Source organism: Phocoena phocoena, chromosome 3, assembly GCF_963924675.1.
Source record: "Phocoena phocoena chromosome 3, mPhoPho1.1, whole genome shotgun sequence".
Taxonomy (NCBI): domain Eukaryota; kingdom Metazoa; phylum Chordata; class Mammalia; order Artiodactyla; family Phocoenidae; genus Phocoena; species Phocoena phocoena.
Window position 1 is genome coordinate 49,436,725 of NC_089221.1, and position 27,279 is coordinate 49,464,003.

A 27,279-nucleotide genomic window follows, 5' to 3' on the forward strand; every position below is an offset into this window, starting at 1 on the left:
ACCTTATTAAAGACTTGGCAACGAAGGTAAGGTAAGGCATCTTGGAATTAATTTCTAGGACACTTGGAAACTACTGTAGGACTTAATCTCCTAAGAGCAGTAATAGGAGTTAGCTAGTGATTAGTGATAGATTAGAGGGAGAAGTACTGAAAATGAGAGCTAGCAAGGATAAGATTGCATTAGTCAAGGAGGGTAAACAGTGGTTAAGGAACAGATGAAATACAGAACACTGTAAAAAGAATTGGTGGTATAGTCAATATATCACTTGTGCTGAATAAAGGGCAGATGTGTTGAAAGGAGTGGACTTAACATTTGGGAAGGCTGAGTGTCGGTTATAAAATTTCTTCAATCTGTTTAATCAAGCTAATCCTATTCACGAATACAGCCTAGAGGACTGCAGAGCCAGTGTACAATGTGCTATCAAATATCAAAGAGCATCCAACTCAAGACTGTTCATAGTTTTTGCTATTAGTATCTTAAAAATAAGTGAGTCTAAGGTATGAGTCATTTCCAATAAATGTTTATATGTAGATCAGGAATTTACTTAAGCTGTAACACTTTGCCTACTTAAGAAGACTCAGTTATAGTATGTTAGCCAAGACCCTCTCAGAACTCCTAGAAGAGAATGGGAAGGAAAAACAGTACTTAAAGGATCTGGCTTCCGGTCTTTAAGGGATGGAGTGTTTTGATTCTTAAAATGCAGCTGCTCTCCTTTACTTCTCCTTTGCTCTTATTTTTGGCCTATTTTTTTCTGCCCTGGCTTTTGCTTTCCCTTTTCATCCTCAAGATTCTGAATGTCATTTCAGCATTTAGAATCTCTTAAGTACTATTTGCAATTTAGGGCTTAAAAATGGGTAAGCAAAGGATGAGTAGACAGAGCCCAGTGGATTTTTAGGGCAGTGAAATTATTCTTTATGATACTGTAATGGTGAATACATGTTGTAAATTTGTCAAAACTCAAAGAAGATACCCCACCAAGTATGCACTGTAATGTAAAATATGTACTTTGAGTATTAATGACGTGTCAGTATAGGTTCGTTGATTGTAATAAGTGTACCCCGTGTGGGATGTTGATAGTATGGGAGGCTGTGGGTATGTGGGGACAAGGGATATATGGGAAATTTCTGTACCTTCTGTCTAATTTTGACACAAACCTAAAACTGCTCTTTAAAAAAATCTACTTTTAAAAGGGAGGGAGGTATGCAAACTTCGGGCGTTAAAAGTCAGAGCTACTCTCAAAATAATGCCAACTAGTGACAAGAATTTATAATATTTTAAGAATCAGGATCAACCCAGTAGGGTTGCAGTTAAGGTAAATTTTTGCTCTTCATTTTTGTTATGCTTAGTCTGTTGGCCAATATGAGATACTTAGGGTTTGCTGACAAAATTTTTAAATGAGCTGTAGTGCAATGAGAGGATTCAGATAAGCTTAGCAACTTTACCTCCATCTCTTTACTTTGGCCCATGGACATTTTGAGTTTATAGCTCAAATAGCATGACAAATGTCCAAGCACTGTATTAGAAGCTTCATCCTTGAAATTGGTCAGGGTTTAATTTAAACAAGAGTTTACCTGTTCTAGTTAAACTATAAGTAATTCTTGATGTAAGATATGCATATGAAATCTAATTATGTCATCCTATGAAAAGTGAGTTGGGAATGCAAACAGCATTAAATTTTGCGGGGTGGGGAAGGTAGTATTTTTAAGCCTGTAGTTTACTATGGACTGCTAAAGAGAAATGGATATAGTGATTTATCTATATGGTTTTTAGGAAATTAGAACCAATTTGAGGTCCTAATTAATGAGGTAAGTCACAGAATTTAACCACAGACAGGTCTCTGATGAAATACTGCTATTGGTCAAAACTTGCTTATATTTCTACAGTGAGGAAATTGACTTGTCCAAGGTCATACATAAAGTAGCAAATATGAGATCAGAACATAGATTATCTGCCTCTAAAGTCCTGTACATTCTAATTCCTTTAGAGTTCTTTGTGTACTACGAATGTTCCAGGCATTGGAAGTCAGGTCATTAATTAAATACTTTCTTTTTTTTTCTATAGTATAGATTGCCCTCAGGTGTTTTTATTAATCATTTGCAGCATGACCATTATTATGAGTCCCTTCATCTGATGCCTTTGAGGGAATAGGTACAGGACTTTCCCCTAGAAAAGGCTACTTTGTCAGTTACAACAGAATATTAAATAGCTATTGTACTCAGTGCAAGTACTCTGGCTATATAATTTCTTTTGAAAAAAAAAGTTCTAGGGAGCTTCCCTGGTGGCGCAGTGGTTGGGAGTCTGCCTGCCGATGCAGGGGACACAGGTTCGTGCCCCGGTCCGGGAAGATCCCACATGCCGCGGAGCGGCTGGGCCCGTGAGCCATGGCCACTGAGCCTGCGCGTCCGGAGCCTGTGCTCCACAACGGGAGAGGCCACAACAGTGAGAGGCCTGCGTACCGCAAAAAAAAAAAAAAAAGTTCTAGGGACTTTCCTGGCGGTCCAGTGGTTAAGATGCTGCGCTTCCAGTGCAAGGGGCATGGGTTTGATCCCTGGTCGGGGGACTAAGATCCTACATGCCGCGCAGCCAAAAAAAAAAGTTCTAGACTATTCGAGTCTGTCTGCATTGCCCAAGTTTAGGCCCTCGCTCCCAGATTTTACAGAGTTTGGACAAGTACGTACGCTAGCATGTGAAAGAATGCTTCTTATTAGATGAGCAACTTTATTGTCAGGAAAATACAATATTAGACCTACTTGCTAGGAGTCCACTGGTATTATTGATTAATTGGGGGGCCTGTCTAGGTTCAGTGATCTTTATTTTTATGAAACTGTTCTTTGAAATTGTTTTGGAATAATATGTGTGTTGCATTTTTACAAATTGTTTTCCAGTTATAGGTGATATTGAGAGTTGATTACAACATGGCCCTAGACGTTGGGATGTAGTTTTATTGAGTGATACACATCAGAAAGTCTACAAACAATAAATGCTGGAGAGGGTGTGGAGAAAATGGAACCCTCCTACACTATTGGTGGGAATGTAAATTGGTGCAGCCACTATGGAAAACAGTATGGAGGTTCCTTAAAAACTAAAAATTAACACAACATTGTAAATCAACTGTACTTCATTTTAAAAAAAACAAAACGAAACTGAAAGTAGAGTTACCATATGACCCAGTAACCCCACTCCTGTGCCTATATCCAGAAAAGGCAAAAACTCTAATTTGATGCATCCCAGTGTTCATAGCAGCACTATTTACAATAGCCAAGACATGGAAGCAATCTAAGTGTCCATAAACAGACGAATGGTTAAAGAAGATGTGTGTGTGTGTGTGTATACACACAATGGAATATTAATCAGCCATAAAAGAGAATGAAATATTGCCATTTGCAGCAACTTGGATGGACCTAGAAATTAACATACTGGGGAATTCCCTGGTGGTCCAGTGGTTGGGACTCAGTGCTTTCACTGTGGTGTCTTGGGTTCAATCCCTGGTTGGGGAACTAAGATCCCACAAGCCATGTGGCACAGCCAAAAAAAGAAATTATCATACTAAGTGAAGTAAGTCAGACAGAGAAAGACAAATATTATATGATATCACTTATATGTGGAATCTAAAAACCAATACAAATTAACTTATTTACAGACTCACAGACATAGAAAAAACTTATGGTTACCACAGGGGAAGGTAGGGGGAGGATAAATTAGGTGTATGGGATTAACAGAAACACATCACTATATATAAAATAGGTAAACAACAAGGATTTACTGTATAGCACAACGAACTATATTCAGTGTCTTGTAATAAGCTATGATGGAAAAGAATCTGAAAAAGAATATATATGTATGTATAACGGAATCACTTTGCTGTATACCTGAAACTAGCACAATGTTGTAAATCACCTATAGTTCAGTTAACAAGAAAAGAAAAATTCTTGGTGTAAAACTAAAATGTCACTACGGTTTAAAAAAAAAAGATACATTTCTTTTAACCTTACATGCTCTTTTGGGTTTAATTAAGAGCCATTTCTTAACTAAATTAAAATTAAATAAAACTTTTTTTCCTCCTACCCCTCATACCTTTCCTTCTTAATCTATGCAGTTGCATCCTTATCTCTCCATTTTCTAAATGTTGGTGTTTTTCAGGACTTGGTCCTAGCCCTGCAGTACTTCTTGCACAGTATTCTCTCTGGGTGAACTAAATGCTTCTCTTCACTTCCGGCTAGTTGAAGACACATACTATTTGTATGTCTAATGTATTACTAATTATCTCCACTTGGATAGCTCATAAATACCTCAAATACAGCATGTCCAAAATTGAACCCATTACCCATTCCCCAAATCTATTTCTTCAGTATCTCTCATTACTTTCATTCACCCTGTTACCCCAATTAGAAACCTAGATGTCTTCCTTGACTCCTTGTTCTGTCTTGACCTCGTTTCCTATCATCAGGTTCTCTTCACTGCTCAAGTACCTCTTCAGTCCTTACATTTTTCCATCCCTCTACTATACTTTGGTCAGGCTAGCATTATGTCTCATCTGTACTGCTGCAATAAATTCCTAATAAATTCTTAAGGTCTCTCTACCTTTGGTTGGTTACTCTTTCAGAATAACCTTTCAAACATGATCACCTGCTTAAAACTTTCTGATAACTTCCTTTACCTCTCTTACCCTTTGGATAAAAAAACCCAGCTCTGTAACATAGGTTACTGTAGACCCTCAACAATCTGACTTTCCTCTCCAGTCTCATTTCTTGCCACTTACCTGAGGCACTCCAGACACTGAGCTCTTAGAACTTGTACCTAACCTGTCTAACTGCTGTTGCACTTTTTTGTGTCTGTTAAACACTTCATCCTTCTTTGATTCCTAGACCAGGATGGGTCCCCTGCTTTCTGTTCTCTGCGTCCCCTCTATTTACTCTGTCAGAACACTCATGGGACAGTATTATGTGTTTAATTGTCTCTGGTCAGACTCAAGTTTCATCATATCCCCAGTGCCTAGCAGAGGATCTCTACACCCTTAATACATTATCTGTTTGCTGAACCAGTGATTAAATGAATATCTAGCTGTGCTGTTCTTTCACTACTCTGTCTATTCAAATTTTGACATTCTGATAAAAATTGATTTGTGTTCATCCTCCAGGCATCAAGAGTATGACATAACAAAGTATGTGTCATTGCTTTTAACATATACTTTCTTTTTAAAATTTAATTACCTGTTTTGAATAGCAACGTGTGTAAATGTGTACCTTTTCCCTACAGACGGCATATTGTACACACTGGTGCTTCTTAATTTCATTTTCACTTAATAACAACAATATCTTGGAGAACCTTTGAGTACATAAATAACAGTCTCATTCTTTTTCTTTTTTTAATTTTTATTTTATATTGGGAGTAGAGTTGATTAACAATATTGTGTTAGTTTCAGGTGTACAGCAGAGTGTTTCAGTTATACATGTACATGTATTATTCTTTTTCAAATTCTTTCCCCATTTAGGTTATTACAGAATATTAAACAGAGTTCCTTGTACTATACAGTAGGTCCTTGTTGGTTATTTGTTTTAAGTATAGCAGTGTGTACATATCAGTCCCAAACTCCCAATCTGTCCCTCCCCCCCTTCCTCCCTGGTAACCGTAAATTCGCTCTCTAAGTCTGTGAGTTTATTTCTGTTTTGTAAATAAGTTCATTTCTATCATTTTTTTAGATTCTGCATATAAACGATATCATATGATATTTGTCTTTATCTGACTTACTTCACTTATTCTTTTTCATAGCTGCATTTTATTAGTGATTATATATGCCACAATTAAGATTATGTCCATTCTGTAGCTACTGTACAGCTAGTACTGTACTGAATAATCTTGAGCTTATGTCATTTTTTACATACATGACTACATCTGTAGGATAAAGTCCTAGAAGGAGAATTGCTGGGTCAGAGAATTGTACATTTTAAATTTTGATAGATCTTGCCAGTTTGCTTCCATAGAGAGTGTGTGAATTTACCGTCCTATCTGCAGAAGTGCCTGTTTCCTCATACACTTGTCCATACAGTGTACAAACATACGTTTTTGAGGTTTGTTAGCTTGGATTATGAAGTTCATACTGTGCCTATAGAATTTTTTTTTTTTTGTTCTGAAGCTAAATGGCCCTTAAAAGATAACAGGTTTGGGGTTCCCTGGTGGCACAGTGGTTAAGAATCTGACTGCCGGGCTTCCCTGGTGGTGCAGTGGTTGAGAGTCCGCCTGCAGATGTAGGGGACACGGGTTCGTGCTCCGGTCTGGGAGGATCCCACATGCTGCGGAGCAGCTAGGCCCGTGAGCCATGGCCGCTGAGCCTGCGCGACCAGAGCCTGTGCTCCGCAACGGGAGAGGCCACAACAGTGAGAGGCCCGCGTACCGCAAAAAAAAATAAAAAAATCAGCCTGCCAATGCAGGGGACACGGGTTCGAGCCCTGGTCCGGGAAGATCCTATGTGATGCGGGGCAACTAAGCCCCTGCACCACAGCTACTGAGCCTGCGCTCTAGGGCCCACATGCTGCAACTACTGAAGCCCTCGTGCCTAAAGCCCGTGCTCTGCAACAAAGAGAAGCCACCACATTGAGAAGCCCGCGCACTGCAGCGAAGAGGAGCCCCAGCTCGCCGCTACTAGAGAAAGCCTGCATGCAGCAAAGACCCAACGCAGCCAAAAATAAATAAGTAAATTTATTTAAAAAAAAAAAGATAACAGGTTTAATTTTTAAAGTGTTTATGAGGTCTGGACATATAATGAAAAACATTCAAGTTCTAGTGTGTGATTATGAGAAGAAAGTGATTTTTTTAATTAAAAAATTTGAAAAATGGACATTATAGTTTTTAACCTAATAAACTTGAACAGCCTTACTAAATAATAGTTTAGATTGGGAGCTTTGAGACTCTGAATACAGTTAAATAGTTTATGCTAATGAAGTACTTGCCTGTATTTCTATCAGTTTGTACTTAGTTAACTCCCTTAAGTAAATTGTCTCGCTATTGAGGGCAGAATCAATAAACTTAATCTCTATAGAGACGGAAAGTAGATTAGTGATTGCTTATGATTGTTAGTGATTATTGGAGGAAGGGGAGGGTAATAGCTCAAGGATAACAGGGTGTCTTTTTGAGGTGATTAAAATGTTATAAAATTGACTATGGTAATGTTGTAAATATCTGAATATGCTAAAAACATTAAATTGTATGCTTTAAGTGATTAATTGTATGTTATGTGAATTATACCTCAATAAAGTTTTTTTTTTAAAACCTTTTCTTAGGTCAAAATGATGAATTGTTACTTAAATTTGCATTATTACTGGTAAAGGTGAAGTTGTTTGTTTGTTTTTTTTTTTTGCAAATTGTAATCTCCTATTTCTAAAATGGTTTTCTTGGGCTTGATTATATGAGTTCTCTTCTTTTTGAACTATTCTTCTCAATCTCCTAAATTCATGCTCCTATCAACTTCTTAAATGTTTATGTTTCCCAGAGTTCTGTCATTGATCATCTCCTATTTCCCTGTGTTCTTTTTAGTTAGTTACCTACTTTTGCAAAAAATTGAGGTGTAATTCACATATCATAAAATTCACCCTTTTTAGGCAACAAAACAAAAGTAAACAAGTGGGACTACATCAAACTAAAAACCTTCTGCACAGCAAAAGAAACCATCAACAAAATGAAATGACAACCTACGGAATGGGAGAAAATATTTACAAACCATATATCTGATAAGGATTTAATATCCAAAATATTTAAAGAATTTAATAGCAAAAAAGAAATCTGTTTAAAAAATGAGCCAAGGATTTGAACAGACGTTTTCCTAAAGAAGACATCTATATAGATGGCCAACAGGTACATGAAAAGATGTTCAGTATCACTAATTATTAGGGAGATGCAAATCAAAACTACAGTGAGATATCACCTCACCTGTTAGCATGACAGTTATCAAAAAGTCAAGAAATAAGTGTTGGTGAGGATGTAGAGAAAAGGAAACCCTCGTGTACTGTTGGTGGGAATGTAAATTGGTGTGGCCACTATGAAAACAGTATGGAGGTTCCTTAAAAAATTAAAAATAAAACTACCATATGATCTAGCAATTCTACTTCTGTGTATTTGTCTGAAGGAAACAAAATTCTATCTCGAAAAAAATATCTGTATCCCTATGTTCATTGCAACATTTTACAATAGCCAAGGCATGGAATCAACTAAAGTGTCCATCAGTGGTTGGATGGATAAAGAAGATACAAGGTGTGTGTGTGTATATATACATAATGCACAATGGAATATTACTCCACCATAAAAAAAGAATGAAGTCTTGCCTTTTGCAACAACATGGATGGACCTTGAGGGCGCTATGCAAAGTGAAATAAGACAGTGAAAGACAAATACCATATGACTCACTTATATGTGAAATCTAAAAACAAAACAAAGCAAAAAACCAAACTCGGGTGCCTAAAACAGATTGTTAGTTGCTAGAAGTGGGAGGTGGTGGAGTATGAGGGGGTAGGTGAAATGGGAGAAGGGGATCAAAAGGTACAAACTTACAGTTATTCAATAAATGTCATAGGATATAATGTACAGCATGGTGACTATAGTTAATAATACTGTATTGTATATTTGAAAGTTGCTAAGACTGTAGATTTAAAAGTTCTCATCACAAGAAAAAAAATTTGTAGCTGTGTGTGGTGGTGGATGTCAACTTATTGTGGTGATCATATCACAATACGTACAGATCATTATGTTGTACACCTGAAACTAATATAGTGTTATATATCAATTATATCTCTGTAAAGAAAAAGAAAAAAATAAAATTCCAGATGAGGGGAAAAAATTCGCCTTTTTAAAGGGTACAATTCAGTGATTTTAAGTATATTCCCAAAGTTGTGTGACTATTATCACTGATCTCAGAACACTTGCATCGCTCCAAAAAGAAACCCATACCCATTAGCAGTCACTCTGCATTCCTCCTTCACTCCAGCCCCTAACATCTACTAATCAACTTTGCCTGTTCTGGACATTACATATAGGTGGAACCATACGATACGTTACCTTTAATGTCTAACTTCTTTCACTTAGCATAGTCTGTGCTCAGAGTTTATCCATGTTGTAGCATGTTTCAGTATTTTATTCTTTTCTGTGCCTGAATAACAATCCATTTTACTTATTCATTCATCAGTTGATATTTGAGTCGTTTACAGTTTTTTTGCTATTGTGAGTAGCATTCACCTACAAATTTTTGTGTGGACATATGTTTTTTAGTTTCCTTGGGTGTATATATATATACCTAGGAGTGGAATTGCTGGGTCATGTAACTCTATGTTTAACATTTTGAGGAACTGTCATACTGTTTTCCATGGCTACACCATTTTACGCTCTAACCAATAATATGTGAGGGTTCCAGTTTCTCCACATCCTTGTCAAAACCTGTTACTGTCTTTTATTATAGCTATTCCCATGGGTGTGAATGTGCTTACTAGCCATTTGTATATCTTCTTTAGAGAAATGTCTCTTCAAATTCTTTGCCCATTTAAAAAATTAGGTTATTTATCTTTTTATTGTTGAGCTGTAAAAATTCTTTAAATATTCTGGAAACTGTTTTATATGCATTGCAGATATTTTCACCCATTGCATGGGTTGTCTTTTCTCTTTCTTGATTAGTATCCTTTGAAGCACAACAGTTTTTAATTTTGATGAAGTCCAATTTATCTTTCTTTTCGTTTGTTGCTCTGCTTTTGTTATATCTAAGAAACCATTGCCTAATTCAAAATGTGATCTACTTTTATGTCCTTTTACTTCTTTAGTCCTTTCCATGACCTATATCACCTAAAATATTTACATATGTTCTTCCTTGATCCTAACACCCATTCTTGACCTTTGAACATAGAGAGCAGATTATTTTAGCATTGTTAGCAAGTATACTGCAGTTTTTTGATAACAGGATTAATAAGGCTTTGGGATGTATTGGAATCCTAGTTGTGAAGTCATCTGTCTTTGTTACAAGAGTTGAAGGATTCCTATTATATGTGTAGGTGTGCATATGTAGTATATGTCTGGGATTTAGAGGAACCATAGTAAGACAGCACAAAATCAAGCATAGAGAGCTACGTGGGAAGTAGAGTTTTAACTTGAATTATGGTAAAGATGATTTATTTTGGTTTGGTTTCTTTCATGATCATATCCTCAATATTATTTTAAAACAGATCAATGGCATGTAGTTCAGTTTATTAAGAACCCTTCCAGCTATACTAAATTGTCTGGGAAAAGAGGAAAATAAATTCATAAGAAGGTATTTCTTCTTAAAAAGAGAATGTAAAAACCCCGTAAAATTACATCTGCATACATACTGAAAAACATGGATGAATTGATATGATATCTGGGATTTGCTTCAAAGTAATACAGTCGTGGTGGGAGGAATGGCAATAAGATTGGCCATGTGTTAAAATTAATGAAACTAAATGAAGAGTATTTGGTATTTATAGTATGTTTGTAATTTTCGTAATAGATTTTAAATTTTTAAATAAAAACTTTTTTAAATGCCCCCTCAAACCTAATCTTTCTCTTTAGTTTCAGATCCACCTTCTAGATATTACCACATGGATTTCCTGCTGGTATTTATAATTAAACTCATCAAAATGGAATCCATTGCCTTTATCTCCAGATTTCTATATTTTCTGTGTTCCTTATATTGGTTAATGGAAGCCCCATATACCTGGTTTCCCAAGATAGAAACTTCAGACATTGCCAACTTCCCTAATTCCTTGAAGATTTTTGCTCCTGACTCACTGTTATTCTCTCCTACCCTATTCCTATCATATTTTTTGGTAATTGCATCATTCATATATAGATGATTTTCTAGTACCCTCTCCTCTCAGTTCTTTGAACTGCTTTCCTCCCTCCCTCCTTCACTCCCTCTCTCCTTCACTCCCTCTCTCCTTCACTCCCTCCCCCTTCCCCCCCCTTCCTTCCTTCCAGTGATCTTACCCTTGGCCTTAATTAGCTCACTATATTCCTGACATCTTCATAATCTCAGTTTCAAGCATCCCAGTTTTCAGTCACCATTCTGTCTTTCCAGCAAATTCCCTCTAGTATCCTGACTCCACTAATCTTTTAACTCCACCAGGATTTATAATCCTACTACTTTTTATTGTTCCTGTCTTTCCCTCATGAACTCACTTTCTAATAAACCCTCCCTTTATATGTGTAACTTGAACTCCCTTGCCACCTCTCTTGATCGGCAAAACCTCAGATCACTCCCTTCTACATGTTTTAAAACTCATTTCCCTTTCTAGGTTGTCTGAAAATGACTGGAGGGAAAAAATCATAATTATGCTTACTGGTCACAATTTAAATTCATGGCTACTTTCCTTGAATGAGCAATCGTATCTCTAGCCCATTCATTCTTTCCTAGCTGACTTTTGTCATAAAATCCTTAGTGTTTATTTACTCACCCACACTCTCAGCAGATGACCTTGCTTCCCTTTTCCCCACTGAGAAATATAAGCAATCAGAAAAGAACTTTTACAAATTTTCTGTATCTAACCAAGTACCAGTATCTGCACCTGTAAATCTGCCTGCCTTACTTTGCCATGGAGAAACTTTTTCTGTTCCCATTTTAGGCCAATTTCCTTTACTTGTTCACTAGATCCTATGCCTTTTCACCTGTCCAAAATTACTACTTCATCAGTTCTCTCTTTGTGCTGTATCAATATTTTCTTTTTTACTGAATTATTTCCATCGGCATATTGGAATGTTATTTCTCTCATCTGAAAAAGTGATAACTCTTAATCGCACTTTCACTTTTAGACATTGCTTTTATTATACTTGATCTGTTAACAGCATTTGACACAGTTGATTCATTCTCTCTTCCTTGAAATACCTTCTTCATTTGACTTTTAGGACTTTACTCTTTGGATTTTTCTTATTTTTCTCTGGCAAGTTCTTGATCTTCTTTGCTGGTATCTCATTAACTCCCTGACTCTATACATTGAAGACCAGGATGTCTACCCTCATTCTCTTGGTGATCACATCCACTCTCCTTGCCTTAAGTACTGTCTATATCAGTGTTTTTTCAAACCTTTTTTCATTATTGCCCTTCTCCAAAGAGCTGTTTTAAATTTTTTCCCCTAATCACACTGTCCCATGAAACTTTGATACTACATATACTCTGTATTTGTTTATGTGTTATGTGCTTCTATGACTCTACTTTTCTTTGTATACCTTTTGCTCTAGCCACACTGAATTTGCTATTTCACATTTTACCTTAGTGGTAAAAGGGTTTAAAGGAGTGATTATCTGTTCTCTTAATCCACACTGGCCAGGCATTAAAAGTAGAAATTTCTCTGGGTTAGAGCCACTACCATCATAGGTTTCCATAGTAGAGTGGAGATTGGTTGTGATGACAGATTCCTGGGAGAAGTAGTGACATTGCAATCATGGACTGAGATTTTGGCACAGGACGGGGAATGTGCCCTGTTTATCTTTGTATTCTTACTTCCTGATTATGTCCTCTACTATTTGAAAGAGGACATATTAGTCTGCATAGGCTGCTATAACAAATAATGTTATAATGCTTTATAATGTTATAATGTTAAATAATGTTATAATGTTTTTGGCAGCTTTCTGAGTTATGTTTAAATTTTGTTAATAAATATATGCACAGATCTACATTACCTGGGTTACTGCTGTTGGAAACGGTTGAAAAACATTCCAAAATACCCCTAGCTCTTGTTAGGATGTATTTAAGCATAACAGAAGATGATATGTACATGTAGATATAAAAAGTTCACAGAAAAATGCAGCTATATTGGTATGGAATTCCCTTTTGAGTAAATAGGAATTTAAGCCAGAGAGCAATTAGATAGCATTGCTCAATGTATGCAGCAGATATCTGAAAAGTAGTTCTTCAAAACATTGGATTAGTGCTTGCTTCGGGAGCATGTATCCTAAAAGACTTTGGACTGTCAGCAGCATGTTATTTTAACACCACCACTATAAAACTTTGCAAATCTTTTATCGTTAAACAAATGAATAAAGGTGTATTTGGGATATTCTGTCACCTAGGAGAATGATCTTTTAATTAAAATGTATTGAGATTTATTTAATTATTAAACTTTAGTTAATAATGAAGTTTTTTTAAGTGCTGTTTTCTAATGTTGGTTGGTTTGTTTACATTTTCACTAGTTCAGCTAGAACCCTAATCAGATAACTTATGATTTTAGAAATTCAGTTTTTATGTTTTCTTTACTAGTGGTTTTGAACACTTTTTAAATCCTCTCTTCCCCCAACCCCAAATATGCATAATAATATCAGGAAACTACAGTGATTTAATACTTTTTAATGGGATCATGGCCCCTTTGTGACATTTTTTTATTATCCGTGTAGGTAAATAAGGATGGAAGTTTTCTTAAAAGCTGCATGATGGGCCCTTCTAAATGATAATTTTACCCAAATTGTTAGCGTGCAGTGTGGTTCAATCATTGCTGTAAAAACCCAACAAGATCTGAAGTTCCCTGTCGGCCCAGAGAAACTGGGCAGTATTGAATTTTCACATCCTTTTTCAAAACAATGGACATACGAGTTAAGACTTCGAAAATGTGTAGTTTGTTTACAGTATTAATGACGTTTGTCCCATTTTTAAGTTGTATTTTCTTCGTGAAAATTCTTAGCCGTACCATTCCCATTTTTCAGAATTCCAGCTTTGTATTTAAAGTGTAAGAAAGGAAATGCTAAAACTTTTAAATTTAGTTATAAACAGTAACATCTTAAATGTGATAAACCAAAACAAAAAGGTCTCTATGTTTGGCAAAGTCACATTCCCCAGGGATTTACTAAACAGCAACAGCACTGTTAACCACTGTCAGCTGAGGCATTATTTGTGCCCTTCTCTAATGGCTCCTTGTTCCACCAGAGCTGTTGAAGAAGGTGTGACGCTTACATAGTCCTCGTTAAGGATTCTTTTCATCACTGCTTAGATTAGCTAACAAAACCTGGATATCAGAGTTCGGGAGTGTGACTTCTACTGGATCTGCTGTAATGATCTCTGAAAAATCACCAGATTATTGTCTGTCCTCATTTATTGGTCAGTGGCATCTAGGAACATGGACATTTACTGTTGTAGAGAATATAAATTATAAACAGCTTTGAGGTAACTGGCAAGACAAAAAATAATGTATGAATATTACTGTGTATTTAACATTTTTCATTTTCCAAAGAATGCTGGTAGTAACATCCTTTGATTGTCATATTCTACTTTAAAGCAGCATTGTGGAAATCTCCATTTTCCCCAGTTTTTTTCCATTGGAATATCTTCATATTCTTGAATGAGCATCCTTTTAATAAGTTGAAGAAAGGAATTGTATGTTTTAAAAGACAGCTTTAAAACAAACCTCCTTAGACAACAAAAGTTAATTAACGTAACACATTTTGCTATGACTCCACTTGGAAAGATGCACTCAAATTTGCATTCTACACTGGCACTGGTTCTTTTTTTTTTTTTTTTTTTTTGCAGTGTGCGGGCCTCTCACGTTGCGGAGCACAGGCTCCGGACGCGCAGGCTCAGCGGCCATGGCTCACAGGCCCAGCCGCTCCACGGCATGTGGGATCCTCCCGGACCGGGGCACGAACCTGTGTCCCCTAGCATCGCAGGCGGACTCTCAACCACTGTGCCACCGGGGAAGCCCGTGGCACTGGTTCTTATAACTATACAGTTGATTTATTTTACTGGAATCAATATTTTATACAAAATTTAAGAAATAATAAGCCTATTTAAGATGGATTTTAATCACATGAAATGAAGTTTTAAGAGTTTTGAGGTTAGTGTGTTTTAAGAAAATTTATCAGGATTCTCTTCTGGTAGGAACTGACTTGGAAGAAAGTGCTTCTTTCAGATATTTATTTACCAACTACTTTGACTTGAGTAAGCATATGTATTTTACTCACCCTCTGGAAGCAACATCATGCCAAGCACTTCTTCTGAATGTGTGATTTTATAATTCAGAGTAATATTTAATTTTTTGTTCTTCCTAGTATGGATGTTTATACTTTTCCTCTTAGTCCCTGTTTGCAGAGAGGAGAAAACTAGTTTTTATTACCGTTTTTTAAAAAGTCAGTTAAAAAAAAAAAAAAGCCTTTCAAATTATGCAGTGGTATTCTGATTGAAAACTGAGGTTACTAAATGTTTTATCAAGAATAGATATACTAGGACTTCCCTGGTGGCACAGTGGTTAAGAGTCCGCCTGCCGATGCAGGGGACACGGGTTCGTGCCACGGTCCAGGAAGATCCCACATGCCTGGAGCGGCTAGGCCCGTGAGCCATGGCTGCTGAGCCTGCGCGTCCAGAGCCTGTGCTCCGCAACGGGAGAGGCCACAACAATGAGAGGCCCACGTACTGCAAAAAAAAAAAAAAAAAAAAAAAAAGAATAGATATACTAGAGAACTATTTATTTTAATTTATTAGCATATAATCTAGATTTGTTTTCCTTGCATGGCTATATGCACATGAATGACCAGTGACTACTGGTTTATCCAAAGTTTGTGTAAAAAATTTTTAATATTTTTAGCTAATGATATTTATAAAGCATTGATTTTTGTCAGTGTCTTTAAATTTATCAAACTTTAAACAAAAATAGATATTAACTTCTAAGGGTTTGTAAATTGCCATTATAAACAATCAATTCAAGTTTTATTTTCACTAATCATTTTAATTGTGTTATTCTTTCATGTTTCAGTTTTGAAAACTTTATTTGCATCTTACTATTTTAGAAATATGAAAAGAAAATTTTATGGAAACAGCTCAAGAGGGACTGATAAAAATAATGTTTACTTTTTAGGAAGACTTGTTGCACGTATGCTTATGTATACCTCAACTCTAGGGTAATTAGAAATAGAAAAAAAACATGGAGTTTGTAATCCTAGATATGTCACAAACAGCTGCAACCTCTGTAAAAACAGCGTGGGTCTGAAAAGAATTGATTGTCACTTTTTCATATTTTTCCTTACCTTCTACCACTATATCCTTTTAATAATGTACATATATTTGTTAGCATTTTAAATATTCCGACTTTTAAATACTTGTAATGATATTTTATTAGTATTCTTGACTGCTTTATTTTAGCTCTTGCATTCTGCATTTGCAGCCAAATTATACTTTATATGCTAGACAAGGTTTATGCCAGCCTAATTGGTTGCTGGCATTTCTTATCCTCACAGCTGCTGTGAATTCAGCTGTGAACTAGGAAACATATAATAGGATCCTGTTTTCAAAGACCAAAGGCAATTGTCAACATGTAAAAGTGTTTTTGACAGCTAAATAAATAGATGAGATTTTATGGCAAGTTAAATAGCACCAATAGCAATCTTAAGTAGCCGTCTTAATTTTAAAGATTAGAAAGTCCTGAAATATAGAATGCATATATTTGTTATTTTTGTTCCCTGGGGCAAAGGTGGCTTGAATTCAGGTGTTTGTTCTCCTGTTCAATCATTTGTGGGGATTTTTCTTTTTAAAAAATCACTTGTCTTACTATTTACTAACAGATTTTTAAAATTTGAGATATGAACTTTCTCCCTTTGATTTCACCATAACGAAAAGTTGAGGCTTAAATGATGTAAAGATATTTCTTAAAGTGAACTAAACATAAATGGCTTTGAAATAAAGATTATGATTTCAAAATATTTTATATATTTACATTATTTGATTTAGTAGATATTATTTTTATAAATTATCTGACATCTAAATTTGGGGTGAAATTTACATTTCTCTTAGGTTTAACCATATGAAATTGTCATTTTTTTTAGGTTATAAATGGTCAAATATAGACTCTTGATTTTTTTCTTCTTATAGTTACGGTGGTTCTCATATGATTTAATTACATGTAAAAGTCTGTTAGTTCTCAATAGTAGAAACCAAGAGGATCCTGTTTTTAAACAATACATTCATCTCCCACTGAGGTCAGGAATCTGTTCCTAAAAATCAGATGTTTTATGTGGAAAATGCTGCCTGGGAATCTGTTTGCCTTTATTTTAAATAGGAAAAAATTGAAACAGTAGTCATCAACCCAAACTTCCTAACCAATTTCAAAAATGTAACAGACACTATAAATTCACCTACATATAAGTAAAATATTGTAATGTTTAACAAACAAAAAATAAGGGTAACAAATCCATTTCATATACAGTAAAATCTTTTCTTCCATTATAATTGCTTTTTACCCATCCTCAATATTTTCCTTCAACATTTTCTTAAATATTTTGGGACTCATTCAACACTGGGGAAAACAGGATGAAATAAATATAAAAGGCTGTAGAAATACATTTAGGACAAGTACACGGTCTCAGGAAGTGGCTGACACTGAGTATTATGCTTGTGTTTTGTATCACTTTGATACTTGGCATGCTTTTTTAATTGTGATTCTGACCATCTATCAGTTATATTTGGAATGTAACTCAGAACTTTTCTTTGCACACTCTTGTTTAAAATGTGAATTGAGTTTTGGCATGGACAAATATAAATCTTTTCCTATTTAAATATTGGCCAAAATATCTTACATTGAGAAATAATTTTTATGAAGTTTGTGTATTAAAAACCAAGAGGTGTTCTACTGGGGAAATGATTGGGGGGATGTTCTGCAGGATTTCTCTGTATTTCTCAAAACTCTTTGCAACTGTTTTTTTATTTCACTCTCAACAGATGACATTTTCTACACTGTAATTTATCTTTACAAGTAGGTTGAAGTAAAGCTGAAAACTTTTAAATCTGTCTCTAGATTTAAGTTTTAAAAAATAGGGTTTTGAAACTAACAGTTATCATTAATTTATATAATAGTGTTGATTTTATATTATAGTGTGAACTTAACAGTTTTCAAATCTCACTTTCATTTTCTGTGAACATGAAATAGGACTTAAAGATGAATTGGCACTTCTGGTCAAAATAGTATAATAAAGTTCATGTATTGGCATCCATCTGCCCCAGACAGATAAGAGAAAACCTTTAAAAAGGAATAGTGAGCTCAAGAACAAGATATAACCATGGAGCAGAAATGGATCAGAAATACTGAGGGATGAGTGAGGCTGAGCAGGCAAGGTTTGACTCCTGAAAAATTTGACTCCTGAAGGATGATGGGGGACTAAAAAACAAAAAGAACCAGAGTCAGGTTCACTCTTTGAAGACAAAGATTTGTGGCTCCTCTTTAAAGATGCTGATCAAAAATTCCTGCTGGTTTGCTTCCCAGAGGTAAGATTATAGGAAATTTTCCTCCATAGGAGGCAGTCCAGTGTCATTAAGGTAGAAATACAGGGGTGATACTCAGCCACTGTGCACTGGGTAAGTCATACCAATTATCTGTGGCTTTATCTGTTCTGATTGGTGATGTATCTCACCTTTAGAAACCAGTAACAGGATACCGAGAGTCAAAGAATAATAAAGAAAATTAGAAAATAATTTGAACTGCACAGTAACAAAAATACTACCTATGAAAATGTTTAAGATGCTACTAAAGCTGTTCTTGGAGAGAAATGTGTAGCTTTAATTGCTTATAAGGAAAAAGATAAAGATGAATGAGCTAAAGCATTCACCTTAAGAATTTAAGAACCAGCAAAATATGCCGATAGTAAGTTGAAAGAAATAAGAAGGACTAAATGCAGTAATTAAGTATTTAATAACATATAGTAAAGGGGCTCAACAAACCCTTGTTGTTCTTGGAAAAAACAAAATTGACAAATCTCAGGTGAGATTTTATCAAGGAAAAAAAGTTGAAAAATTAGGAATAAGAAGTGATTATCATTACAGATGCCACAGACATTCAACATAATTATGAACAACTTTATGCCCCAAATGTGAAAACTTAATATAAATATCCTAGAAAAATATAATTATCAAAACAGTAAAGAATAGAAAACTACAATAATCCTATATTAAGGAAATTGAATCATCTCACAAATAAAACCCTAAGCCAAGATGGTTTTAGCCAGTGTCTACCAAACACTCAAGTTTCAAATAATTCTTATTTTATACCAACTATTCCAGAATAAGGTTGGTATGAGAAAGAAAAACTGCTGGCTAGTATTACTCTTGATAATGATGTAAAAATCGAAAACAAAATATTCAATGCAATTCTAATCAGAATCCTAACAGGTAAGGTTTTTTTATTTTATTTTTGGAACTTGACAAGCTGATTCTAAAATTTATACAGATCTGCAAAAGACTAAGAAGATCAAAGAAAATCTTAAAGAACAATAAGGCGAGGCAGATAAGCAGAAGGAAGGGCTTTTCAGGAAGTGGTGCTGGACAAATTTGTTTTCCATGGAGAAAAAATGGAAATTGTGTTACCATACACAAAGATCAAAATGACAGTGGGTTACAGTCCTGAATATAAAAGGCTTTGGAAAACTTTATTTTAAAAAAACTTTTTATTAGACTATAGTTGATTTACAATGTTGCATTAGTTTCTGCTGTATAGCAAAGTGTATCATTTATACTTATACATATAGCCACTGTTTTTCAGATTCTTTTCTCATACAGGTCATTACACAGGGTATTGAGAACAGTTCCCTGTGATAAACAGTAAGTCCTGTAAAACTTCAGAAGAAAATATAAGAAACTGTCTTAATGACTTGAGTCTCAGGAAGAATGTTATGACATAAAAAGCCATAATTGAGAAATATATATATGTATTTGACTACATTAAAATTAAAAACTCGGGGCTTCCCTGGTGGCCCAGTGGTTGAGAATCTGCCTGCTAATGCAGGGGACACCGGTTCGAGCCCTGGTCTGGGAGGATTCCACATGCCGCGGAGCAGCTAGGCCCGTGAGCCACAACTACTGAGCCTGTGCGTCTGGAGCCTGTGCTCCGCAACAAGAGAGGCCGCGATAGTGAGAGGCCCGTGCACTGCGATGAAGAGTGGCCCCCGCTTGTCACAACTAGAGAAAGCCCTCGCACAGAAACGAAGACCCAACACAGCAAAAATAAATAAATAAATTACTAAACTTCTACCCCCAACATCTTAAAAAAACAAACAAACAAAAACCATCAAAGTCATCAAAAGACACCATAAAGAAGCTGAAAAGATAAGCCACAACTTTGGAGAAAGTATTTGGTACAACATATAACAGAAGATTATTAGCAAGAATATATAGAGAATTTTTGTAGAGAAGTAGTAAAAAAATTAAAAAACACATGAAAGGCCCAAATGGCCAAAGGAACTCAAAATAGGCATAACCTCATTTAGTCAGATAAATTAGAACCACAATATGATATATTAAATCTGACAGATACTAAGTATTATTGTGAATGTGAAGTAATTGCTAGTTGGATTGCAAATCTTTGCAGTTACAATAGGAGACATCATAACACTAACTAGAAAAGTTATAGATGTTCCTACTCTGTATTTCTTCTCATTGTATATTCCAGAAATACTTGTGTATTTGTATCAGTACACATGTATAGGAATGCCTACAGCACCATTTTCCTAACAGCAAAAACATAAAAACAGATGTCCATCAACAGTAGTAGAATAGATAAATTTTGGCATATTCATATATAGTGAAAATGAGTGAACATAAACGAGTAAACATAAATGAGTGAACAGCAACATAAGTGAATCTCGGAAAAATAGTGTTGTCCGAAAGAAAGAGGTCTTACAAGTAGTGTCTATTTATGTACAGTTTAAAAGTAGGCAAACTTTAAATTTTTGTGTGTGTTAACATTTATAAATGAAAAAACTATAGAGAAAAGCCACAGTATGATTATCTCAACTATCAGGGTATTGGTTACTTCTGGTGGAGGGGAAAAGGAGAGGGAGTGGGAGGTTCACTTAGGGAGAGGGACATACGGGGTTTCAAAGGTATTGTTTCTTAATCTGGCTCATGGTGGGTACACAGGTGTTTGCTCTGTTGTTTTTTAAAGTGTAGATGTGTGTATGATATAACTTACAATAAAGTCGATGGAGAATCAGAGTCAAAGGACAACAAATTAGGATGGAGTATAAGAATTTTCTCAAATCAGAGAAATAGGATAGTATTTGGAGGGCCACATGGAAAGATTGTCACAGGTTCTAGGGAAAGGTATTTCTAACACTGATTAGAAATATTTCTAACTCTGAGCTTGTAATTCTGTATCTGTAGTTGTCTTAATAACACCAGTGCATGATTGTAATTAACAGCATAGACTCAGGAGAAAGTATATCATTGTTCCACCACTAGTAGCATCCTTTTCCCAGTCATCCAGGCTCAAAATTTTCCTATAATACCTGTATGTTATTTATCACTAAATCATAATGATTTTTTTCCTTTGAAAAATCTCATATCTGTCCCTTTTTTTATTTTATTAACACCTTTGTTAACAGGTGATTACCATTTGACTTTTGAAAAAATCAAATTGTAAATTTTTACTACAATTAAAAATGAGATATTTGAGTATCTCAACTGAGCCATATATAAAACAAACAAACAAAAACCTTTAAAAGCATATTGGGAAAATTCAGTCTTAGAAATTTTTTTTCAGAGACATCATTTGGTAAAAATAATAAAGCCTTCCATGCTGCATAGGTTCTCCGGATATTTCTAGTTACCTGATCCCCTGGCAAAAAGCAAACACTTAACACTTCATTTGTTCATTCAGATCCAGGCTTTTTATTCATTTCTTATTGCTGGAATTTCACACTCATTTCTTTTTTTAACATCTTTATTGGAGTATAATTGCTTTACAGTGGTGTGTTAGTTTCTGCTTTATAACAAAGTGAATCAGTTATACATATACATATGTTCCCATATCTTTTCCCTCTTGTGTCTCCCTCTCTCCCACCCTCCCTATCCCACCCCTCTAGGTGGTCACAAACCACCTAGCTGATCTCCCTGTGCTATGCGGCTGCTTCCCACTAGCTATCTATTTTACGTTTGGTAGTGTATATATGTCCATGCCACTCTCTCACTTTGTCACAGCTTACCCTTCCCCCTCCCCATATCCTCAAGTCCATGCTCTAGTAGGTCTGTGTCTTTATAATTCCCGTCTTACCCCTAGGTACTTAATGACCTTTTTTTTTTTTTTAGATTCCATATATATATGTGTTAGCATACAGTATTTGTTTTTCTCTTTCTGACTTACTTCACTCTGTATGACAGACTCTAGGTCCATCCACCTCAATTTCACAATCTGTATGGAAACACAAAAGACCCCGAATAGCCAAAGCAATCTTGAGAACGAAAAATGGAGCTGGAGGAATCAGGCTCCCTGACTTCAGACTATACTACAAAGCTACAGTAATCAAGACAGTATGGTACTGGCACAAAAACAGAAATATAGACCAATGGAACAGGATAGAAAGTCCAGAGATAAACCCACGCACATATGGTCACCTTATCTTTGATAAAGGAGGCAAGAATACAGTGGAGAAAAGACAGCCTCTTCAATAAGTGGTGCTGAGAAAACTGGACAGCTACATGTAAAAGAATGAAATTAGAACACTCCCTAACACCATACACAAAAATAAACTCAAAATGGATTAGAGACCTAAATGTAAGGCCCGACACTATCAAACTCTTAGAGGAAAACATAGGGAGAACTCTCTATGACATAAATCACAGCAAGATCCTTTTTGACCCACCTCCTAGAGAAATGGAAATAAAAACAAAAATAAACAAATGGGACCTAATGAAACTTAAAATCTTTTGCACAGCAAAGGAAACCATAGACAACACACTCATTTCTTGTTGGTTGAGTAAACTGGACTATGGTAGAGATAAGCCAACATTTTCTCAGTCCTGCCCTACTAGATGTCTAGAGCTTCATCTTAACTGGTGGATCAGCTGCTTTTGACTCTCCTGACTTGTGGCTTAAGGCTTTCTGGGTGTTTGCATTAGTAATGGAAGTTGTGGAGATACCATTGTTGAGAAGACTGCTGATACTGGGTATTATCTCCGTGATTTTCTTTATCCTTTTCCTTACTGATCTCTCTAAGGCTGTCTTTCGAGATTAAAGTCCCTGTGAAATTGTAATCTGTGATCCTAATACAGACATTGTCCCACTGGTCTGCCTCTCCTCACACACTTAGTATCAGTACACTAAGTCACTTCTCCCTCCTTAGGAATGTTGGAATATTGTGTTAGATGCTTAACGATAAGAATGGTGGTGTTGGTCTTGCCTTTTGAAACATGCATGTGCTTTTCTCTATTCTCATTATTGTGGTAGTTCTGTTGGGAATTGCATGGAGACCTCTACCTGTACTCTTCAACAACCTCAACCACAGCCTCTCCATTTCCTATTGGAAGTTATTCTTTATGGTAGTCCATTGTTCAAATGCATCTTCTTTGGAGTCATTTCCTATTGATGAAATCGTGTCAATGTGTTATATTAAACCACTTCACTTTTCCCAAAACCTTTGTAGCAATAATCTTCTTGTCCCTACTAGTGGGTGTTACTGTTGTGAGGCTGCCAAGGGTGGTGGGGTGGGGGAGGAGTGGCTGTTGGGTCTCAGCCTCACTACTCGTGTTATGGAGATGGTAGCTCCTCTTAGATTGTGATGCTGGATAGCAGGGCAGCTCATGGCTCTCTGGGGTCTACTCTCTGCTTCCATTACCAGTTAAACTCAATCTTTCTCTTGTTCACATCCTGTGGCAATCATAGATACACTGCTTGGATCTCCCTTTGAAAAAAACTTCTTCAGTTTCAGGGAGTACATTTAGCTGACAGCCTCAGCTGTTAATATCGTCAAGGTTCCATAGTTTTTGAGCTGAGGCCTTGTGTTTCCTGGGAAACCTCCAGCTAGTGACTGAGCATGGTGTGAGTACTAGGCCCAGTGTGGCACTCCTCTAATGGTCAGTCTTTGCTCTGGAGCTCCCTGATGGGTTGGCCAAGACTGTCAGATCCGCATCAAGGTCTGAGGCTTTCTTTGCTCAATCCTGCTTTATGTCCCCTTTCTTTCAGAGGTTTCAGATAGGCATCATGGTCTGAAAGTTTTCCATGACCAGTCCTGTTTCCTTCTCCTTTTATCTTTCACAATAAACCTCTTGTCCTCATAGCTGTCTCAACATCTGCTTCCCAGAGGACCCAACTGACATATACTATTTGTACTGGTTATTTACCTGATTTCTGTCCAAATCAAATTTCAGTGAGCATTATCTGATTTCCCTTTTTTTAATCCTCTTCCTTGAATCTTCTCAGTCTTTTCCAGCTCATCGTTTCCCCACCCCCGACACTTGCTTCTCTTCTAAGGTACACTTAATCTGAGTAAATGGCACCGCGAGTTTCTCAGTTGCTTTTACATTTGTCTTTCACATTTTAGTCCTTGACCCACTTAGAACTATTTTGGAGGGAGGGAGAATACTGTGTGAGATAGGGATCAGTCAGTAAAACTGGAGAATTACCATAGTCAGGGATGAACGAGGTCACAGAGGTAATGAGGGGTCAGATCATGTAGGTCTTTGTTATATGACATTAAAAGGCCTTTGGCTTTTACTCTGTGTGAGATGGGGAGCCACTGGAAAGTTTTGAGCAAAGGAATAATCTGACTTAGTTTTTACCAGGAATGTTTAGGCTATTCTATGGAGAATAGGCAGTAGGGCAAATCTGGTAGAAGAGAGAGAGTAGTTGGGAGAGAATTGCAGTAATCCAAGATCAAGGCCTTGGTGGCTTACAACAAGGTGATTTCCGTGGAACTGGTGAGAAATGACAGTATCTGGGGGTAAAACTCGGGCATCATCATTTTATTTTGTAAAAAGTCTCCCTAGGAGTTTCTGGTGCACAGTGAGGGTTGAGAGTCTATGCTACAGTTAATGAATTTTTACAGGGGTATTTGGAATTTTAGCCACACAGGCTTCTTCCTCATCAGCTTGATTTAGGAGAGAAGAGAAGCATAGTAATAATAGCAAGTGCTTTTGCATCTGACTGAGGTTCAAATCCGTGTTAGTTATTAGCTGTATAACCATGAGCTTCAGTTTCTTCATTTTAAAAAGAGAGGTAGCCACTTCATAGGTATGTTTGTTATGTTGAATGAACCAATGTAGATTAAATGAGCCAGTCTCTGACATATATGTGCTCACAAAGTAGTAGCTTAAAGAAAGATCTAGTCTATCATGTTGGTAAAAGTATTTTAAATTGATGATGCTCAGTGTTGATAGGGTATGGAGGAATAGGTCCCATTGTTGATGGGCATATAAATGGAGAGCAATTTTCAAATATCTATCAAAATTTCAATCTCCTTAACCCAGTCTGCTTCTAGAAATTTTATTTATGAAAACAGTCACACCTATGTACATATACTCAGTGCAGCATCTTGTAATGGCAAACAGTTGGAAACAATTTAAATTACTTCTAGTAAAGGAATAAATTATGATGCATTCCTTTTATGGAATGCTATGAAGTTGTTAAAATTAATGTTGATCTGTCATGGAAAGATTGCCAGTACATATTTTAGCTTTTAAAAAAGCATCAGGGCTTCCCTGGTGGCACTGTGGTTAAGAATCTGCCTGCCAATGCAGGGGACATGGGTTCGATCCCTGGTCCGGGAAGATCCCACATGCTGCAGAGCAACTAAGCCCGTGCACCACACCTACTGAGCCTGTGCTCTAGAGCCCACGAGCCACAACTACTGAGCCCATGCACCACAACTACTGAAGTCCACATGCCTAGAGCCCATGTTCCACAACAAGAGAAGCCACTGCAGTGAGAAGCCCGTGCACCACAATGAAGAGTAGTCCCCGCTCACTGCAACTAGAGAAAGCCCACATGCAGCCACGAAGATCCAACTCAGCCAAAACTAACTAAATAAATTAAATTTATAACAAAACAAACAAAAAACATAAAAAAGCACCAGTATTAAAGCTGAGAGTATGTACTTAAATCTTCAAAGTTTGAATTTTTAACAAGATTATATTTATTTCTTCTTCAAATTTTTATATGAGCCCATATAGAAAAAATATTGATTGACAGTAACTTCATACATAGACAGTAATACTTATAAAATTATTAGTATTCATATTTTCTTTAAAGATACCGTATGCCTTGTTATTACAATAACATTGTTTTATATACTATATATCTGGATTTTAAAAAGATTTTAGAGCTGTAAATTATTCTAAGATAAATTATAGATGCCTCAATGATTTCATTTAGGAAATACATATGAAAATTCCATATGTTCAGCATTTTATTATATAATATTGAAGATGCAGATATATAACAAATAGTTCCCATCCTTACTTGACTAATAATCAAATGGGTGGGTAAGATGAAAACAGATGAAATAAGTGAAAAAATACACATATACACGCAGTACTCATACTCCTGTGTGTATATGTTTATATATCTGTTGATCTGTGCGATGACAAGTGCATGACAGCATGTGCAATAGTATTTTTTGCAATGTTTATAATAGTAAAAAAAGTTGCACAAACCTAACTGACCATCAATAGGTATTAAATAAGTTGTGATAAACATAATGGAATATTATGTAAAAATGTAAAATATTTAAATCTATAGTTATTAACAGGTAAGATCCACAGTCTATTAGGAGAGGGAAAACAAGTTTAATACATAATATATAATGTCTTCTCTGTATAGATGGTAAATACTGTAGTCGTCAAAGAAAGTAAGGAGTGGAATGGATTTAGAGAACATTTTTAATTAGTATTTCCCAAACTTTTTGGACTCAGATTCCTTTTCTTAATAATTTTAAAACAATTTGATCAATTGTACAGTATTTGATAGTGAAATTTAAAACTATTTATATCTACATAGTATTAAAAAATTGCTTCATTAATTTTTGTTCTGTGTTCTTCAGAATCACTGTTGGCTCCTAGTGAGTTCCTGGTCTTGACAATTGGCAAATTGATTTATGGTCCCATAGATAAAATCCATTCCCTAATCCTGAGAATCTGTGGAAATCCCTTGTAAGGAAAGTAGTATCATAGTTTTGTAAGTTTGTAAATTATAAAATTGTTTTTGACAGTGTTTAGGAGTACCATAATTTGTGGCATTTTAAAAGTGTATTTTTTATTCTCACTTAGGCCGAATACATCAAGCAATGGTAACATCTTTAAATGAAGATAATGAAAGTGTAACTGTTGAATGGATAGAAAATGGAGATACAAAAGGCAAAGAGGTATGATCACTGGGTTGAATTTTATTTCTAGTCTTATAATCAAGATTCTGAATATGAAACAAAATAGAAAACTGTATAGTTTAATATAGTGCATGTATCCTTTATCATTCTTGAAAAACTTTCAAGTGATTAAAAAATTTCACTGATAAAAAGGTAGATTCCTCCTGCATATCTTATGTGATTGGACATATGATC

The 27,279-nt window shown here is 35.8% G+C and overlaps 1 protein-coding gene across 3 annotated transcripts in view; it reads left to right on the forward strand.

The window, feature by feature from the left end:
• KIF2A (kinesin family member 2A) overlaps nucleotides 1–27,279 on the forward strand; it is a 67,374-nt gene that overhangs the window by 7,363 nt on the left and 32,732 nt on the right. For all 3 annotated transcript variants that reach the window (XM_065874717.1, XM_065874715.1, XM_065874716.1), the window contains exon 2: nucleotides 26,990–27,084. In XM_065874717.1, coding sequence (XP_065730789.1) covers nucleotides 26,990–27,084 — 95 coding nt within the window. The remainder of the gene's footprint in view (nucleotides 1–26,989; nucleotides 27,085–27,279) is intronic.